At 48.3% G+C, this 18,651-nt stretch overlaps 1 protein-coding gene across 3 annotated transcripts; it reads right to left on the bottom strand.

Annotated features, from left to right (window-relative positions):
• Nucleotides 1-319: 319 nt before the first annotated feature.
• Nucleotides 320-17,094, bottom strand: POPDC2 (popeye domain containing 2). Of its 3 annotated transcripts, none has more exons than XM_019548733.1 (4): nt 16,164-17,094; nt 11,876-11,984; nt 7,811-8,207; nt 320-730 (listed from the first exon to the last, which is right to left on the bottom strand). In XM_019548733.1, exons 1-4 carry the CDS (start codon nt 16,682-16,684, stop codon nt 645-647), a joined length of 1,113 nt encoding a protein of 370 aa, XP_019404278.1. In that variant the 5' UTR covers nt 16,685-17,094; the 3' UTR covers nt 320-644. The 3 variants fall into 3 exon arrangements, with proteins under 3 accessions (XP_019404278.1, XP_019404276.1, XP_019404277.1); XM_019548731.1 differs by having other exon boundaries at nt 643-730; nt 7,673-8,207; nt 16,164-17,092; XM_019548732.1 differs by lacking the exon at nt 320-730 and adding an exon at nt 3,314-3,474 and having other exon boundaries at nt 7,673-8,207; nt 16,164-17,092.
• Nucleotides 17,095-18,651: the final 1,557 nt, after the last annotated feature.

Here is an 18,651-nt window from a genome sequence, read left to right as displayed (position 1 = left end):
TGAGTATTAGAAATGGCTAGATTGTCATGGCCTGGCTGTGGTTGTCAGAAATGGAAAGAGGCAAGTCCTGGACATGGAATTATAATAAGTCTAAGAGGACTAGCTGCCACAGTATAATATTGAAAGAAACCTGGACACAGCTCCACCCTCCATATGCATGAGGTCTAACACTGTTAGGTCTCTCCCATTTCCCCACTTCCAGAGACAACACAAACATCTTTTGAAAAAGGGATCTTGCCCTTCAAGCCCACAAACCCCAGTACTTCATCCCTGTCATTAACTGGTACCCTCAGATCCAAAGAGCATATAGACTCTGTGAACAGGCTGACACTGCTCTCTCTCCAACAGTTTTAATGTACCTGATTACAAGAGCTGTTGACACACCACTGAGCTGAAGGATTAGAATATAAAAATGAACACACACAGACATCTCTGGTGCCACTGCCTGTGAACAGAAGGCAGGGTGGAAAGTGTCCGGGAGGGTGAGTAGGTCACACTTCAGTCTCATGCATGTACCTCGTGTAGCTGTGTGCATGCGTGGCATACCCATGTGACCAGCTTGGTGCATGTTAGTGTCTTTCTGATTAGAGGTGTGTGTGCACACATGCGTGCAAGTCTCCATGATCAAAACCAGCTGCTGTTCCCTAGAGTTCTGGGGTCTGGGTGGGAGCCAGGGGGGCTCGTCCTTTGAAGAGAACTCTGGGATAACTCCGAAGAAGGTTTCCAGAAGCTGCAGGAGGAAAAAAGGAAGGTGGAAGTGAGGGGATGGAAAAAAGAAGCCACTATTATCACAACCACAGTTCTTAGCCATTTGTCAAACTCTTCCCCTGACAATGGAAACCAATGCCACTCAAATCAGTTTGCAAAATCCACATCAGTCTTACTCACACAACAAGAAACCAGAGGCCTGGGGGAATGTATGCATGCACAGCTCTACAACAGCAACAACTGCAGCTGATCATGAGCACCTTCAGCACTGTGTGCCATTAGGCCCAGTTCTTGTCGCTTTGCCCCTCTGTGCCTTCCTTTTTCAGACTAGCACAAAAAGGGTGTAAAATGCTTTCTGGGAACTATAAACCCCCAAGGCAAGCTGTGCAAACATAAACAGTCACATTAGGTGCATGAGGATGAATGGGGCAAGGCCCAGTGGGCAAAACACCAATGCCCGCTAACAAGTTAGCCTGAGTAGTTCAAGCCCCCCACAAGCTTCGCTCAGTCACAAACCAGAAGAAATGCAAAATGGAAGGGAAGTCGCAGGGTTTTGGTAAGAAAGCTGAATTCAGTGTCCTAGGAACTATTCCAGGCAGAAGTACATGGGTGAAATGTCTGAAAATTATGCAAAATCTTTGGATTGTGTATTTTAAACAAGCCATCTGAATGTTACCAAGGCCCCTCTCAGACAGCTGGTGAAAGGTATTTTCTCTACTGGATTATCACTGTTTATACTGCTCTTAGCCAATTTTATTTCCTGATGTGCCAAGGGTGGATTGGTTTGTTCCCTTTCATATGACTAAATTCAACCTGGGAGTCAGAGGATAAAACAAGCGAATAATTTGCCTCTCAACAGCACTTCTAACACCAAAGGATCCCAAAGCCTCTTTACAAACTACAGGTTGAAGAATATCACATACCATTGAAACTTAGCATGTTTGTAACACCACACAGTTGTTCCATCCCAGTTTAGAAAAAGGAAATGAAACTACATGTTACACAAAGGGGGAATTTAGGAAGGCAGTGTGTAGGCTGCCAAGGAAGCTGACATTAGGACCCTCTGAAAGGGAAAGCCCCAGGGGATCTCTAATGACGACAGACAGGATCTCAGTGATATGTTGCTTGAGATGATGACACCCCGGAAACACAGCACACTGTGTTTGTGTGAATCACCCTTGTTTTCTATTGCTAATTGTTATGAAGATCATTACATAGCAAAGGGTTCCCTGGTTTTCTACTGCTAATTGTTATGCAAATTATTATGCAGCAAAGAGTTCCCAAACTATAGCACTGTTGATGTACAGAGCATGTGCAGGTGAGCTCTGAATGTGAAGCTGGCTGGACAGAGGTTGCTGCTTCTGCTCCTTATTTCCAGCTAAATAGTATTAAGGGGTTTTTAGCTTTCAGTAAATATTTTCCAAATGTAACCCTTCCCTATAAGGCAAGATCATCCCTATGCAAACCATCCCATACAAGTCCTTGTCTAACCTGTTCCTATAACCAGGGTTCGACTTACAGGGGGAGCTCAGGGGGGCTAAGCCCCCCTACCCCCATAAGAGACTAGAGCCCTCCTTGCAGGCTGGTCAGCCCCCCTTCCCCCTCACTCCCCCACAACAGCCCAGAGCCCATGTGCCACTGCGCACAGCCCCTGGCTCACCCCACACTTTTCTAAGCAGCCCAGGAGGTGGCAGCTCCTTTCTGCTGCCACTGCCACTAGCCCCAGCCCCACAATACTGGCAGAGACCCATGCAAACAACCCCAACCCTGGCCAATTTTTTTTGCAGACCACCTCCAGCCCCCCCAAGTGTAATTCAAACCTGGCCTAAACCTATGTATAAACCCTGCTACACAACTACAAGCCATTGTGCCCAAAGACACCAAAAGCACCTCGAGCTGCCACCAATAAAGCAGGGGGATGAAGACGGCCAGTGTCCTGCCACTGCAAGCGTTGTTGAAATGCATGCAAGAGATGCAAGAAAGAGGACCATACCTCTGCTACAGAGGAAGGTAACCCCCGCCCCCACTTTCTGTGGCTGAGAATGGCAGAGGAGGTGGTTTATGCTCTGGCGGGTGAGCAGGGTGGTGATCTGTACAAATGTGAATGGGGGAGGAGGTCTCCATAAAATAACCCCCATATGAGGATGAGCCATGAGCTTTAAGTGCTTTAAGAAACCTCACCTCCAGGCTGAGACATTGCTTCAGGACTGGCTGGTACACCCAACCCCTGCAATTTCTGGACTTTCCTTGCAAGTTTCCAATCTGAGTATTGACACAGCTCATTAGCTTGTGAAACCCAGCAAGTCCAAAGCCTGAGACTGCTCAGCATGCAGCAGGTTTTAGTGGGGCTGTATAAAGTGGAAGTTAATATTGGTGGCCCCACCAAGCCACACGCACAATATTTGTTTTTTTCTGGTGTAGAGGGGAGAACTGAAAGGTTCTGCTGAAAAAGCTGGGAGATTTTTCCTGCCTATTAAGATGTGAGGTCTCATGAAAATGTTTTACCGAAAAGACTCTGTGGATGGCTGGAGTTCTGATATCCTTCCAGCATAAGGATAGCCTAAAAGTCAAACCTGATTTGAAAGATGAAGCAATTTTCATTTATACTGGGTAAAACTCGGATTTTACTTATGTTTGCTTACATCTACTTAATTCAGATGTCTGGCAGTGAAACATAAAAGGCTATTATTGTTATTATTTGTAAAAGATGCAATATGTCTGCCACTTCAAGTCAGGACTGGAAAACTCCAAGTCCTCCAACAAAACCTGAGGAGACAAGACTTAACATAACTGAGATTTAAAATGTAAACATGAATCAAGAAATTTAAAAAACAAGCAAGGAAGCCTACCCACCCCTATATATATATACACACATATATACAAAATCCTTGTAGGTCTCTATCTACGAGAAAGAAAACAGTAGTACTCCCTTCACCCTAAATGAGGCTCTTCTTTTTGGCAGGTTATGTTTCTGTTTCCCAAATAGGCCCATCTTAATTTGGCAGATATGGGAGCCTTGTATGAAGGGGAAGGAAGAAGCATTTAACCTAGAGTTAAAGCAAGCCTGCATAACAGAGGAAGAGTTTGGTTTTGCCACTGAGCCTCTGTTGTTTTCAGGCTGTTTTCTCCGAATGGTGAGTGAGAAGACTGGGCCAGAAGCCTCCCCCTTTCCCATACACACATCTTCTTTAAATAGAAACAGCCATCTGATCTCCAGAGATCATTTCAGTTATAGGCCTCTGAAAAGACTATCCCATCCCTGTCAGAGTGGAGCAGCTTGCAGCTAGATCACAATGAGCAAATGCCAGGACTAGTGCTGAATGCAGCGACCTGGTTGAGATAGCTAGGATGGCTTCCAGAGCACAGCAAAACACACCTTGGAGCCCAAAGGGTGAGAGCTGGAAGGCAGAGCTGAGCCCCTGCAGTGCAGCAATGACTGTGATAGCAGCGACTGGCTATTGCCTGTTGTATTTAGCAATGGGAAGCCGAGAGCGGCTGTCACGGCACTGTGACGGCAATCAGCATGAGGGACTACAACCGGAGAGCGGCAGTAAGCTAAATGTAGCTCAGCCTGGAATTCAACCCTTGACCCTGGATCTCAAGCACAACCTATCCTGGCAGCTATTTTTGTTCAGAAATCTGTCCTAGTCCCCTCGGATTTGCACAGATCCCAGCGTCTCTTCCTCTGAGGAAGGAAGGGATGGGTGAGGGGAAGGAGCCCCAGAGGAGAGAGCCCCTTATTCTCATGCACCATCAGTAGTCAGGAGGCAAGGGGAAGCACACCATGTTCCTTTAACAGGACGCACCCAGGGGAATCTGGGGCATACTGAAAGCCCTGCTCCTTTCCTCAGCTCACACAGGAATGTTTAAACATAATGGCTGCTGGCACAAGGAAGCCTTGGCCACACCTTCTTACTCTGGCTGTGTACAGTCTTGGCAGAAACAAGGAGACAGAGCTTGTGCCGCCTCAGAGGAGGGGCTGGTGGCCCAGGGAGAGTGGAGTCAAAGGAGGCTTAGAGCCATCCTCGTGCCACTTGCACTGGCTGGGTATCAGGCAGCCCCCAAAGTCAGTAGCCCTGACAGATTGCCTGCTCCAGCCTGGAGCAGCCCATAGCATTCAGTGAAGCCCTGCACCCTTCTACAGCCAGCCAGCAGGCCCCTCAAATGCCAGGGGTTTCAGGGGGCTAGCCTTGTACTGGGGGAATTCTCCTCTGTACTGCTTGTGACACCTTTACATCTCCTGTATATCACCAGGTGAGGGCCAAAATCAACACACCAGCTTCCTATGAACGGTCCATCCATGCCCCAAACTCTGGGCTGGTATTTGGCTAATTTACCTTGAAATATCACCCTGCTTCACAAGAGGAAACACCGTAAGTTCACAGCCCCAACATGTCTGTGAGCACAATGGTGCCGAGTCAATCCTTCTCATAGCCCACTCACTAAATGAGAAATCACGACTAATGCCATCAACTTGGTGATGATTAAACATTGATCGATGATCTCCCAGTCTTTCAGAGCAGCAGCTTGATGGCTTTTTCTGAGGCAAAGAAACACACCAACGTAAGTCAGGAGTAATGCTGCAGAAATCAGTGGAGCTACCAGGGATTAAGCTAATGCAAGGGCAGGACCAGATGCTACAGACCAAAGTCTGCCCCTGGTGACCCCCATTCAAAGCTGTGGAAGTCAGTGGGGCTATTCACTGGGAGCATAACAAGGAATTCAGGCTGCATGGTTAACAGGAGCCACAGGGGACTCAGGGGGTCCCTGGGGAAGCCTAGTGTTGGCACTTCCAAGCTCCCTATATGTTCAAAATCACTCATGCTCCACTATTATGTATAGGGACCACTGTAATTTGGGCTTCAGGGGCAACACTGAAATTCAGCATTTCCTCCGAAGCCCCCAAAAACTACAATTTGGCTGAAAATGGCCTGAAACTGTGGGAGAGAAGGAGGGTGGGGAAAAAAGTTAAAAAACTTACCTGAAGCACAGAAAAAAAAGGTAGCAGAGCTCTGGAAACACTGGAAACCCCACATATTTCCAAGGGCAGCCTAGTACAGACTGAGCCCCTGCTGGGGCTCAGCCAATCAGGTTGTCTGATTCCCCACTTTGGCAAGGAGTTTAAAAGCCCTTCCCAGAGTGGAGCAGGTAAGAACCCCCTGCCCTAGGGGCTGCAGGCATACGTATGTCAAGTGCCTGCCTCCACAGTCAGGAATGGGGCGCAGGACATTCCTGCTGCAGGGGCTTCCCCCCAACCCAACATGGGTTTTCCAAGTCCTGTTTTGCTTTGCTGCTCTGCAGGAGTGGGGGGGGAGGGGGAATTTCCCCCTATCCCCCTCTTTGCATGGCGGGGCAGAGCATGGCTCGGGAGAGCTATGCCAGGTGGAGGCCCCACCATGCCAGGCAATGCCCCTGTACCGGAGGCACACTGTGCCCTATGCCCAGCTCTGGGGGCAGGCACCTGGCAGGGGTCTCCCAAGTCCTGTTCCGCCCCACTGCACAGAGAAGGGGAGGGTGAAATTCCCCTCCTTTCCCATGTGGCAATAGAGCAAAGCAGGGCTCAGAAGATCCTGTACCAGGCTGGTGGAATTTTTTACTTGTACCAGGTGGCTCTGTTGAGCTTTGATGCTCAGCTGCTCAAGTCCATTCTTGGGGAGGGGAAACCACATGAGCAGGAATACCCCATGTACGTAAGCAGTGTCAAAGAGTGCCAGCTGCCCATGAACAGCTGAAGAACAGCCTCTGTGCTGCTGTTCAGTGGTAATCAGCCCCATGGCAGACTCTCTCAGCCAGTCAGGGGTGTGGGAGAGTCCACCCTGAAAAACACTGAAATTGGCTCAGGCAAGCCTGCAGGGAGCCTGCTTCCCATCCCCCCCAATTCCCCCATCAGAGCTTGAATTACAGTGGTCCCTAACCACGTATAGCTACTCCTCACTTAATGTCATAGTTACATTTTGAAAAATGCGACTTTTAAGCAAAACGATGTCAAGTGAATCCAATTACATCACAATAGTTACCTACTAGCAGACAATGGCTAAACAAGGTTATAACCAAACATTGCACAGCTTTAAACGAGTATGTTCTCCAATAGATCAGCAACGTAATAAGGAAACAACATTAACCAAGACGATGTTAAGTGAGGAGTACCTGTACTCTGCCATATATCACACAGGGCTCCTCCTGAAGGAAATTCTCTTTCCTGTCCTGCTTTGCACTTCTTCAGATTGTTTTGAAATGTGGGTCTCCTCCCCTCCTCCTCCTGCATCAGCTTTGTGGCATGATTCAACATGTCCTCCTCCCATATTACCCTGCTTGTTCTAAGATTTCCTCAGATCTAAAGATGCTGTAACCTGACTGAACAATTTCCAGGGCAACCACAGCTACCAAAGCCCAGAGTGTATTTTAACCTAAGCTCCTCAGGAAAATTACACTAAGAAATTCCCCTGGGGGCATGTGCCAGGTGCAACACGCATCATGAGATTCTCAGGGAGACATGCCCCCCCAGAATGCTGTAGTGAGGAAAATTTCACAGCCACCAGCAGACTTTCACTGACACCGAGAGCCACACAGTGATCTATTTTTGACTAGTAAAAGGATATTTGAGAGATTTGGGGTTCCCCACTTATTTCAGCTCTATTGCACCAAGCATCCTGTGTGGGTGACATTAACAAGGGTAGGAAGGAGGGAGTTGCAGGCTATTGTCTATTTAACCGGTGCCTAAAAAGGCTTCCCAACCCATGAGGGCTAAGTGGAGGACACTGGGATCTGTGCCCCTTACCCAGTCTTCATGGACCCCAACCAACCCCCTACCCCTTTAGCAAATTAGATTGGCAGATGTTAGCTCACCACTCCCCCTAGGCAGCATTAGTGCTAAGCTTTGCATAGACAGTTAAATCATTCACCACCTCCAAGGTGCAGAGACATGCACGTGAGTATTTCCTTCCACAGGCAAGTGAGTACTTACACAGGAATCCTACACAGGGTGATGTGTGCCCATGTTAGAAGTGCCCTCACTTCATATACTCCCCTTCGCTCACATAGTCCATAAAAGACCCTGGCAACTCAGCAAAATCTTCCAACACAAGACTGGTAGAGTCCTCACCCAGCAGGTCACTGTCAGGCCGGCCTGCCTTGGGGTGGGCAGGAGGAGCAGAAGCAGGAGCAGAGGGAGGAGGTGGTGAAGGGGCTGAGGCAGCTGTTTGGACAAAGGTGGGTAAAGGACGAGGGGGGACTGGTGGCTCATCACACTCTTCCAGCTCCTTCTCCAGCTCTGTGGAGGCTGGTCCCAAGACGTGGTAGAGGCTGGGCAGGCGAATGTCAAAGCGCAGGCCAAACTTTGCAAAGAGTTTGTCATTGAGGGCATAGAGCTTCTCCGAAATGTCACAGCCAAGGTGGGATGAGAAGAGACGGGCAATGTAGCGATCCTTCCTCAGCAGAAGGTACAGCCTCTTCCGTGGCCATGAGACATAACTGCAGTCAGTCTCTGCTGTCAAGGTGACCTACAGGGGCAAGGGGGAGGGAAGGGACAAGAACATGATGGACTGAACTGCTCAGCTATGGGGCTATTGCCTTAAAGTGGGGCTCTATCCTGAAAGGGAACCACTACCTATTTTATGCTCATGCCCCTGCCTCCACCCGCATGTGCCGCCATGTGTTGGACAGTCGGATCTGCTGATCTCAATGCCTAAAATGGTGGCTTTCACTTCTGTTCACCCTACAGAGCCAAGGCATCTCACTACTAGAATTGTAAACTACATTCTATTTAGTGAGGCACCTCTGCCCCCCTCTCTTCAAATTGTACCCCCATTTATGCCTGCATAAGGCCACTGAAAAGACCAGGGGAGAAAGTACAGGTATCAGTGAAAGCCTGGCTTTCTGCAGGACTTTTGTCACTAGGGTTGGGAACTGATTTCAATGGGGAGTTCAACCTATAAAGGGTTGTGGGCCAGTCTTTTCCCTGCACACCATTGTGGTGGGCTGCCCCTCTTGCCTTAGCTGGGCTGTAGGCGTGCATGGTTTAAGAATGCCTGGGGACTGGAAAGCAAAAAACTTTTCCTCTTGGGCGTGACCCAACTTCTCAGCTCTAATAGAAGCAGCAGCTGCTGCTGCGCAAAAGTCTACTGGATTTCCTGACAATGTGATCTAGTCTTATTGTCATGCGATATTCCTGGTATTACCCCTATTGGGGCAGACTATAAACAGCTGCTTAACAACGCTACAATGCTACACAAAAAGGAAAGATATCACATGTGGCTGATATTTGAGAAATGCTGTAATTATGCAAGTAGGAATTGAACCAAGACATTAAATGTTCAATTTATTTGTTTTTACAGAAGGATTCAGGGCAAGGGTAGGCAACCCTCAGCATGCATGCCAGAGTGTTGCACACAAAGGCATTTTGGTTGGCATGCATGCCTCCAGGCGGAGGGTGTGGAAGGTGCCAGGGCTGCAGCTGTGCTCCCCTGCCATTTGCCCATCATGCCAACATCTTACAAATCGAGGTTGTGGTTGTTTTTGGCACTCTGCCCAAAAACTTGCTGACCCCTGCTTCAGGGTGGGTTTTTTCCCCTCTTAGATCTTGCCCAGAGAAAGCCAGTGTCTTCTCCAGCAAGAGTTATTCAGAAACTCATCAATAAATTAAACTGTCTTTGGTTGGAGCAAAGCAAAGCAGGCCAGAGAGTAACTGAGATGCAGGTATGAGAACAGTGCCATTCAGACCATACTGTAGGGACTCCCCATACATCCAAGTATCTCGTTACCAGGGGACCCCAGGAGAGGTTGCTTGGAAGCCAAACATGGCTCAGCTTACACCCATGTGCCTTTGAGTTTGATATTGAATGTCCTGCAGGCAGCTGCCTTGTGAGACATGGGAACTAGAACATGAGAACTTCCCCAAGACAGGTTGCGAGTGACTCAGGGTCATGCCAAAACCTAAAAAGGCCAGGCCAGAATCTTCCCGACAGGTTTTTGCAAGGACTTGAAACTGCCCCAGCAAATCTCATCTTTTGCTCACAACTAATAAAGAGAAATATGATACCCAGCTCAGCAACACACTCATTACCATCTCTCTCTCTGTACACCATCAGCTCTTACGGCTCAGGCCTCTTACAAGAAGAGTAACCATGTAACCCAACCCAGTTCAGCCCCTGCCAGCCTGCCAGCTGCTGTGCAATCCAGGTCAGAATGTGGGCATTAGCCTGAGCCCATTACCGTCAGTCTTTTACCCTTCTCCAACATACAGAGAACGGAGCAGTAGAGCTGGAGTGCTGTTGTAGCTATCAGGGTGTCCTTCCTGATGCCTGGAAGCTTTGATTGTCCAACAGCTCTCCCAGTTGTACAGTTGAATGGGCTACTAGCATGAAGCCAGCCATGGGCAGATCTAAGGATTTTGGAAAGTGGGGTATCAGAGCAGCGACTTCTGCTGCAGGGGTGGCTGCAGCACCTGCTCCTGTCCCACCCCCCACACCAGGGTAGGCAGACCATGCTGCTTGTAAAGCAGTAGGGGACTTTTTTAAGGTCCTCAAGCAGGTAAAAATCTCCCCTCCCTCCCTTCCCCTACATGATCAGTGGCACATTCCCTCTGCTCCCCCTTTACTCCCCCCACTTCCCACTGCTATCTCCAAATGATATGGAGGGGGTTGCAGTTCCAAAGCCATTCCTGCTTCACTCCAGCTGAGCTGCACATGGAGCTATGCTCAGTTAGAGAAAGTAGCAGCAACAGGCAGGTTCCCTTCTTGTACAACTGCTCCTGGGTTGGCAGGGCAGGAAGAAAGGACTTGCCTACTGCTGCCACTGTCCACAGCTAAGCCTGAGCAGGAAAAGCTCTGGAGCCCCCCGCCCCGCAAATCCACTGGACAGCAAGAGACAATAGCAGTGGTGGGCAAGCGAGAGGATGGAAGGGAGGTGCCACTGAGTAGAGGGGAAAGACTTGCTTTAGGGAATGGAAAAAAATGTCCCCAGCTGCTGCTCCCACAGCATGGCTGACTGAAAGGGGGTGCATCCACACCACTGCACCCTCACTGGATTCACTCCTGGAGCCAACTAAGCACAGCTGTTGAAGTACCTTCCTTCCACAAGCACACTATTTCCCAGAAATTACCCAGTTAGATTTTCAACCTCCAGGAGGTTGCTCTTAGCTGACTATGGGACTTGAGACAATCTATTTCCTTCTCTGTACTCTGGTTCCCCCATTTGTAGAATGGCAATGAGTCTGTCCCACCTTCTAGGGTAGTCACAAGGCTGACTGCATTGCTTGTCAAGTCCTCTCATTTCTTCCTCAGGGAGAACTCTTCAGAGGACACAATGTGGCCACCGTCAGCTATCCCCTTCCTCACAAGTCATGAGCTATCAGTTACCAAACCTGCTGTAATCCCATGGAATGATTCCCCTTGTGATCCACCAAGCCTAAGTTTGTCAGTGGCAGCCGATTCATCTTTCAAAGTAACCTCAACCACACTCTCTCTCTCAGTAGGAGGTGGAGGAGGCCACCTTTACACCTGAGAAAGCAGAAAGCACCATTTACACCAGGTCTGAAGTTGGTTCCCTATGCAATGTATTATCTTGCAATAACCCAAATTGCACTCAGGCAATTAGCAAACTCCCTTCTCTCTGTCATATTTTAGATAGTGGCCATTAATCTCCTGACAAGAATTAGTCAACCCCAGAGAGCAGAGAGAGGGGGTGATCCAGCATTTTAACAACCTTCCTCTGGAATAGGAAGTACTCAAGTACTATGGGGTTGAGAGCCCAAAACAGGCAGCCTCAGGAATACAATTGCTACAAACAACACTGAGCAATCTGGCACCAGAAAAGCCTCTGATCCTTCTAGGAGGGACATCTACACTTGAACCTAGCTGGATGCAGGTATGAATCACCCTCACTGTTCTGGGACCGTGCAACTTAATAGTGCAGCATATGGAAACAGAGCAATGACTCCAGTTTCCCAGCTACACCAATGGCCCTTACGGTATCCTGTAGCCAGCTGAAGACTGAATGCTTCAAAAGAAGGAAGAAACAGGTTAATGCATCGGATGACAGTACCAGTCCATATGATTTGCTATGGGCTGGTGGACTGACAATTCACTCCCTGCCCTCTCCTCCCTTTCCCATACATGTGCAGAACAAGGAAGAGCAAGTCTGAGCAGCTCTGGAACAGTCAAGGGGTTACCTGGAAGGTTCCTTCCTCAGAGGGCCGCAGCGACTCCCACTCAGGGGAGTCCATGAACTGGTAGGGGAAGATGTAATGCAGAAACTGTCCATCCTGGCTCACTCTGACCCTGGAGAAAATGAACGGGTGACAGACTTAAGCCAGAAAAAGGCCAGTGCAAGCCATACATAACCCACTCAGATTTAGGCCAAAATATTTAACACCCGTTTCTTTCCAACTCTTCTTCAGGTCTTCCAACCCAACAATATTTTTTTCTTGTTGCCCTTTTTCTGGTCGCTTCAAGCCATTCATGTCTTTCTTCTACTGCAATGCCTAACTGAAGAGGTAGACACAGAGGAGGCACTGCCTCCACAGCAAGAAATCTTCATCGCAGGAGCCTAAAACTTCATGGGGTTGTTGTCGTTGTCCATGTGGCTCCCTGAACACCCAGGGTTTGCTTTGACTTCTTGTGGCCTCACTGCCCCTTCTGAGTATCCCTTTCCCCTATGGCTGCTATAGTTGTCTAGCAACGTCAAGGTCAGACATGACCAACAATGGTTTAGGTTTATGGGTCTCAAGCAAAGAAGAGACTCAGAGTCTGAGAAGTGGGGACCTCTTTGTTCCTAGCTGATTATGGGAATTGGGACCATCCATTTCCTTCTCTGTACCCTGGTTTCCCCTTTTGTAGAATGGCAATGAGTCTGTCCCATTTTCTAGGGTAGTCACAAGGCTGACTGCATTACTTGTCAAGTATTTTGAGGTTTCTCAACTCAAGGTGTCAGGGAAGGACAAAATATGGTTTGCTCATCTTTCTAATCTGAATGAAATTCAACCTTTGGAAGCCTCCCTCCTGCTCCTTTTAGTCTATTGTTCACATGAAACCCGGAAATAACCTATAAAAAATGCCAAGGCCCTCATACTCCCCTCCTGTGCAACACCATGTAAAAGGAGCAGGGAAATGCTCCACTGTATTCACCCATAATCACAGCATACAGGGCCACAGCAAGGTGTGGGGCTGGGAGGGCCAGCAGTAGAACCTGGGATCCCAGTCCCAAGCCAGTTGTTACCCCAGCGAAGCTGCTCCCTTTGTAGGCTGTCTGGTACATCTGGAAAGAACGTGGTGAAAAATCATAGAATCATAGAAATGAGGGTTGGAAAGGGCCTCAGGAAGTCATCTAGTCCAACCCCCTAATTCAAGGCAGGACCATCCCCATCTACATCATCCCAGCCAAAGCTTTGTCTAGCTGAGTCTTAAAACCTCCAAGGATGGAGAGTCCACAACCTCTCCGGGTGACCTGTTCCAGTGCTTCACTACCCTCCTAGTGTGAAAATTCTTCCTAATATCTAACCTTAACTTCCTCTGCTGCAACTTGAGACCATTGCTCCTTGTTCTGTCATCTGCCACCACTAAGAATAGTCCAGCTCCATTGTCTTTTGAACCCCCCTTCAGGCAGCTGAAGGCTGCTATTAAATACCGTCTCACTCGTCTCTTCTGTACACTAAAAAAGCCCAGTTTCCTGAGCCTCTCCTCATAAGTCACATCCCCCAGTCCCCTCACTATTTTCATTGTCCTCCACTGGACTCTTTCCAATTTGTCCATATCCTTTCTGTAGTGGAGGGCCCAAAACTGAACACAGTGCTCCAGATGTGGCCTCACGAGTGCTGAATCAAGGGAAATAATCACTTCCAATGACCTGCTGGCAACCCACCTACCAATGCAACCCAGTATGCCATTAGCCTTCTTGGCAAGAAGGGCACACTGCTGGTTCATATTCAGCTTATTGTTCACTGTGATCCTCAAGTCCTTTTCTGAAGAGCTGTTGTCTAGCCAGTCAGCCCCCAGCCTGTACTGGTGCATGGGATTGTTCTGTCCTAAGTGCAGGAATTTGCACTTGTCAATTAGTTTTGGCAGTAACCCACTTTGCTGATATCTCCCATTGGATTTTCTCTCTAGGTTTCCTCCCTTTCACAATGGAGAGCCAAGGAGTGGTGGAGCATAGGGGCCTCAAGCAGGTTTTATTCCAATAGAACATGTTTTCTACCAGGCCCCCATACACTCTGTATAATCCTAAAATACATGGGACAGGCCTGAACAAAGGCTTAGGAATTAGGGCTCCTGGATTCTAGCAGTGGTTAAACCACTGACTTCCTAGGCCATCGTAGACTTTACCCCTTTGTCTCAGCTTCCCCAGCTATAAAACAAGAGTAATACACAAATATTTTCCAGTGGGAAAGCGCAGTGAAGATTAGTTATATTTTCAAGGAACTGAATAATGCAGAGAGCTGTGTCAGCGCTATGAACACCCCACTAGCCAATGGTACCTTCCAGATGTAAGGTGCCATTGGAGTGTACAGCACTTATTTGTATTATTATTTGTTATCTGTTCTCCCTAGTCCCCTTCAATACATGCTATGTGACAGAGGAAGGTGATGAAGGAAAAACAGTAATCCATCCACCACACCCATGCTCCCAGGGTGGGGAGAAATCAGGCTAAGAGCTATTAATATTTTATTGTACATGAGCCTAGGGCAGGGGTATCAAATATGGGGCTGGATCATCCAGCCCACCTCCAGGGCCTAGATATGGCTCTTGGAGCTTGTTGTTGTGACTGCCTGAGCTGCACTGGTGTGGCTCTGGTTCCCAGAGATTTAGCACTGCCACCACTCACCCTGCCTCCTACCCACCATTAAAAACCAGGGTTTTTAGTTGTTGTTAGTGACTGAAGTCAGCAGCAGGGAGAAAGTGAGGAAGGTGACCGGCAGCAGGACTAACCCCTGTGTTCTGGAGCCATGTTAACACAGTAGGGTCACAGCCATGTTGACACCACTGCTGACAATTGAGGGTTGTCCAGCCAGCTTCCAAGAAGCCCTACAGTGTGGATCCATCCCACAGAGCTAAATCAATTTGACACCCTGGTCTAAGGTGATAAACTAGCACTCAAGCAGATCTTAAGCCTTCAGAAGGTCTGTTATCCTTGCCCAAGGAGCAGTGCCCAAGAACAGCAGCCCCAAAGAAACATTCAAGGAACTGCAGACAGCTGCAATGCCAAGCAATGTTCTTACCTCCCTTCCTCAACCTTGAGCAACTTGCCACCTTTTTTGGATTTGCCTGGTCCCTCATTCCTGGTACTCAAAGGATCCTGGCAAGCTATCTGAGTTCAAAGTGGCTTCCATTTCTGGTCTCTATCCTTCCTCTCCAATTGACTGGATCTTACATGTAGTTGGGTTGGGACCATGAAGTATTTTAGTGTCTCATTTACTTTGCTACACTTCAATTTTTCCAGATGAAAACTGCACATGCTAGCTAGTATGCTAACATCCAAAATTCCTTCAGTCACTGCAGTACTAGCACATTCCTTTGAGCCATGATGTCCATGAAAGGTTAACTTCAGAGTCTTTCACAGTCACTGCACTAGTGAAAGTAACCACAACCCACGTGTGTGAGGGCAATGGGGAGGGATTCCCAAACTATGGCCTGTGGATATTCAGTGGTCCACAAGGGCACCACTTGGCAGTCTACGGTGTGAAGCAGCATTGATGGGTTAAGGGGAAGGAGAGCTGCCAGGTGAGGCAGGATCCAAAGAATCTGCCTGTTACCAAATATCCTGCAGAATGAAGAAGTTGCAAGCCACTGACTCTGTCATTGTGAGTCGGGAATGTAGCCTTTTTCTTTTGACTTACTGTATGAAATGGACTGTTGAATCCCGCATCAGTTTCTAGAGACAGGCATCTGCATCATGGGGACTGCCAATCCGATTTCTACCCAGCACTACCATAAGCTCAGTGTGACTTCCCTCCTACCTGTACAGGTTGTTCCTTGCATACTGGCAAGGTGGTGGGAAGTCAGCATTCACCTATTCTATTGATAGAAGCCTCTAGACATTCCCAAGCTGTTTGCCATCATCTCCCACCAGCACTACCATCTCTGTAATATAGCAGAAAACAAATGAAATGAAAAACAACCCATCCATTCCCTGTGAGGCTGAGTAACCAGATTCATGATATATACTACACGGTTCTCCAAACCCTCCCTAAAATACTACTAATAAACATTACCTAGCTCTGATGTAGCACTTTTCATGAGCAGATCTTGGAGCAGTTGACAAAGGAGGTACCCTCTATTTACAGATGGGGAAAATGAGGTGCAGAGAGGTGAAGTAACCCACCCCAAAGTCTGCCACCAGCCATAACCGAGCTAGAAAGTCTCTTGAGAATTGGCCCAGTGCCCTATCCATTAGTCCAGACTGCCTCCCTCCCAATAAGTATTCCAGGGTTCAGAAAGGTAAAGTCAGGATAAGGTACAGCCTACCTGCCAGAGAGAAGTAGAGACAGGCGGTTGATGGGTGTCTTGCCTTCCAGGGCATAGCTCTGGTCTCTGGTCAGTGAAAGGACCTGTTCTTCACAGCATTTCACAATCTCTTTGTAGACCTGGAGGGGCACCTGGAGAGGCTGGTAGATGGTCTTGTAAAGAAGATCAAATTCTTCCAAGAAGGTGTCCTTACGGAGAAGGTAAGTCAGGTGAGCCAGCTGAAGCAAGCAGGCCATGACCAGCAGCATGTTCCAGATGAAGATATCCAGCCCACAGGCATCCAGCCAACCCCAAAGAGCATAGCAGAAGTAGCCAATGGCCAGTAGGCTAAATATGTAGATGGATCCAAAGATCCCACTTCCCCCCATGTAACCCAGCAGAAGGATGCAGCCAGCTAGATGATAGGCTGCTTCCTCCATGCTCTGCTTCCAGACCTCGCATGAAAGAGGCTGAGAGAAGATCTGGTCCCAAAAAGTGCTGTTTCTACTCATCCTTTCCCAGTCTACACCTGCCCCAGCCATCCTGGTTTAGAAATATATTGTCATACAAAAATCATACACAGCCAGCTGAAACCAGAGCTGCAGGGCAGCCCTGCGTCTCCTGAGAGCTCTTCAGACCCTCCGCACGGTGCTTCAGAGCACCATTTCCAAATAACTTTCAATGGCTTTCTTTGCTCCCAGAGATACAGCTACTTTTTCTTTCTGCTGCTTCTGGGTGCAGGAACTGGTTCACTGGCCTCACCCACTAGCCAAGGCTGGAGAAGACAGAGTAGGCAAAGACAAGTCTGAACAACTCAGTCAAAAAGAAAGCAAAGGCCTTTAGGTAGAGAACTCAGAGCAGGGGACTGAGAAGAGATCCTGTTGCACTCTCTCGCCAGTCCTCCAGAAGTGAAAATAGACACACACAGAGCAGCAGGGAGGGAGGGAGGGAGGGCAGGGGGGAAGTACAGGGAGCTTGTATTGAATTTGGAATGTGTATCACTTGGCAACGGGTAGAAGAGAGACCCCAAAAGGATAACCATGTTTGGAATTGAAATCCAAGGAGTAAAAGCAGCAAGGGGAACAGGCAGGCACTGGCCACTTAACATAACTCAGAGGACTAGATAAGCTTAATGCAGAGCAAGAAGGGGAAAGGGGAAAGTTTACTGCAGTATGTGCATGTGATATGGTTACTTACACACTATTTTTGGAGAAAAGGGTATTATTAATTGTGCCACAAATAAACCAAAACACTACCTCCGTTCTTGGGCTGTAACTCATAGTAATGGGGAAAAGTGTCAGGAACTATTTTCTGGCAAGGATACCTCTCAGACTGTGGCTTAGCCTGGAAAGTGATGGCAGCTCCATCATGTGAGACACTGAAATTTAGGATGAATGTCCACTTGGCCACATTACTTATCCTCTGGACAAACTCCAGTAGATGAGCCATGTAATAGTAAGAGCTTTGCTAAGAGCAAGAGTTTTGCATGCTGATTCCATAGGAGGCCGGCAAAGCGGCATGTAGCCTCCTGCTCTGTGAGTGTGACCGAGTCGTGAGCCTAGATAGTAGAATGTTGTGATACAGGGGAATGTGGTAAACACCAGGTGCGTTGGATCACAAATCATCCCCATTTTCCTAGCTTGAGATAACATTGTTTGCTTCAGACTATATAAGCTATGCATTCTTGGGTTGCTATGGGTTTCTCCGCTCCGGCAAGAGTTCTGACTTGCATGGAGCCCCAGCGCAGGCTGTTGCGTCCCTGGGACTGGGACACTCCAGGGCCAGGGGAACCATGCGGGGTAGTGGCTGCTGCCTAAGGCTAATGTGAGGTGGCCATCCTCTCTGCTCTGTTCTATCGCCTGCTTCTGCAAGTATCCTTAAATAAAGCTTTGCACGGGTGAAAACAACCATAAGGACGTCCTTTGTTCAAGCGTGAGGAATCTGCTGAACCCAGTAGTTCATTCTAAGACAATTGGTGTGAGCAGTGGGATTCCCCTGACATTTAACATGAATTTATTTAAGAAGCTGCGGAAGGGGGAGGGAGAGGGATCAGAAAAAAGGATGCCGGGTTGGCCCGACACTGGGTTGTGGTATGAAGTCGCAAAGGCACTCTGTAAATTGAGTTCATCTGTTTATTGGAGTAAGCAGGAGTGCCCTGTAACTCCTGCTGAGGTGCAACAGTGGATTGAGAGGGAGTTTAAGTCTGAGGGGGAGAGTGGTGCTCAATGCACTGTCCCTTGGCTGCTCCTTACGGTGCTTAAATGTCTGAGCACACAAAATGCCTGTCTGCAGGAACAGCTCAATCAGGCTGTCCATTGGCAGACATGTCTGAATTTGAAGGGTGGTCCCCTAAAGCAAATGTTGTACTGAATCTTCTCTTGCACCCTATTGTTGTTATTTGTATTGTAGCTGTATGCTTGTTATTGTGGACATGCTTTTTATATTTGCACGTTCGGTCCCTCACCCATCTGTATAACATCCAGCGTATACGAACTTCTTAGGACGATTG

The sequence above is a fragment of the Crocodylus porosus genome, unplaced genomic scaffold (assembly GCF_001723895.1).
Source record: "Crocodylus porosus isolate Cpor-Errol unplaced genomic scaffold, CroPor_comp1, whole genome shotgun sequence".
In the NCBI taxonomy this organism is placed as follows: Eukaryota; Metazoa; Chordata; order Crocodylia; family Crocodylidae; genus Crocodylus; species Crocodylus porosus.
Note: the sequence above shows the minus strand (reverse complement) of the source record. Positions and strands in the feature narration are given on the sequence as shown.

Bases quoted from the DNA above. Each gene is read 5' to 3' on its own strand.
- POPDC2 (XM_019548731.1), bottom strand. From the start codon at position 16,684: ATGGCTGGGGCAGGTGTAGACTGGGAAAGGATGAGTAGAAACAGCACT. The intron at 11,985-16,163 runs GTAGGCTGTACC...CATTTTCTCCAG, and splicing joins TCTCTACTTCTCTCTGGCAG to GGTCAGAGTGAGCCAGGATG. The intron at 8,208-11,875 runs GTAACCCCTTGA...TTGCCCCTGTAG, and splicing joins CTGAGGAAGGAACCTTCCAG to GTCACCTTGACAGCAGAGAC.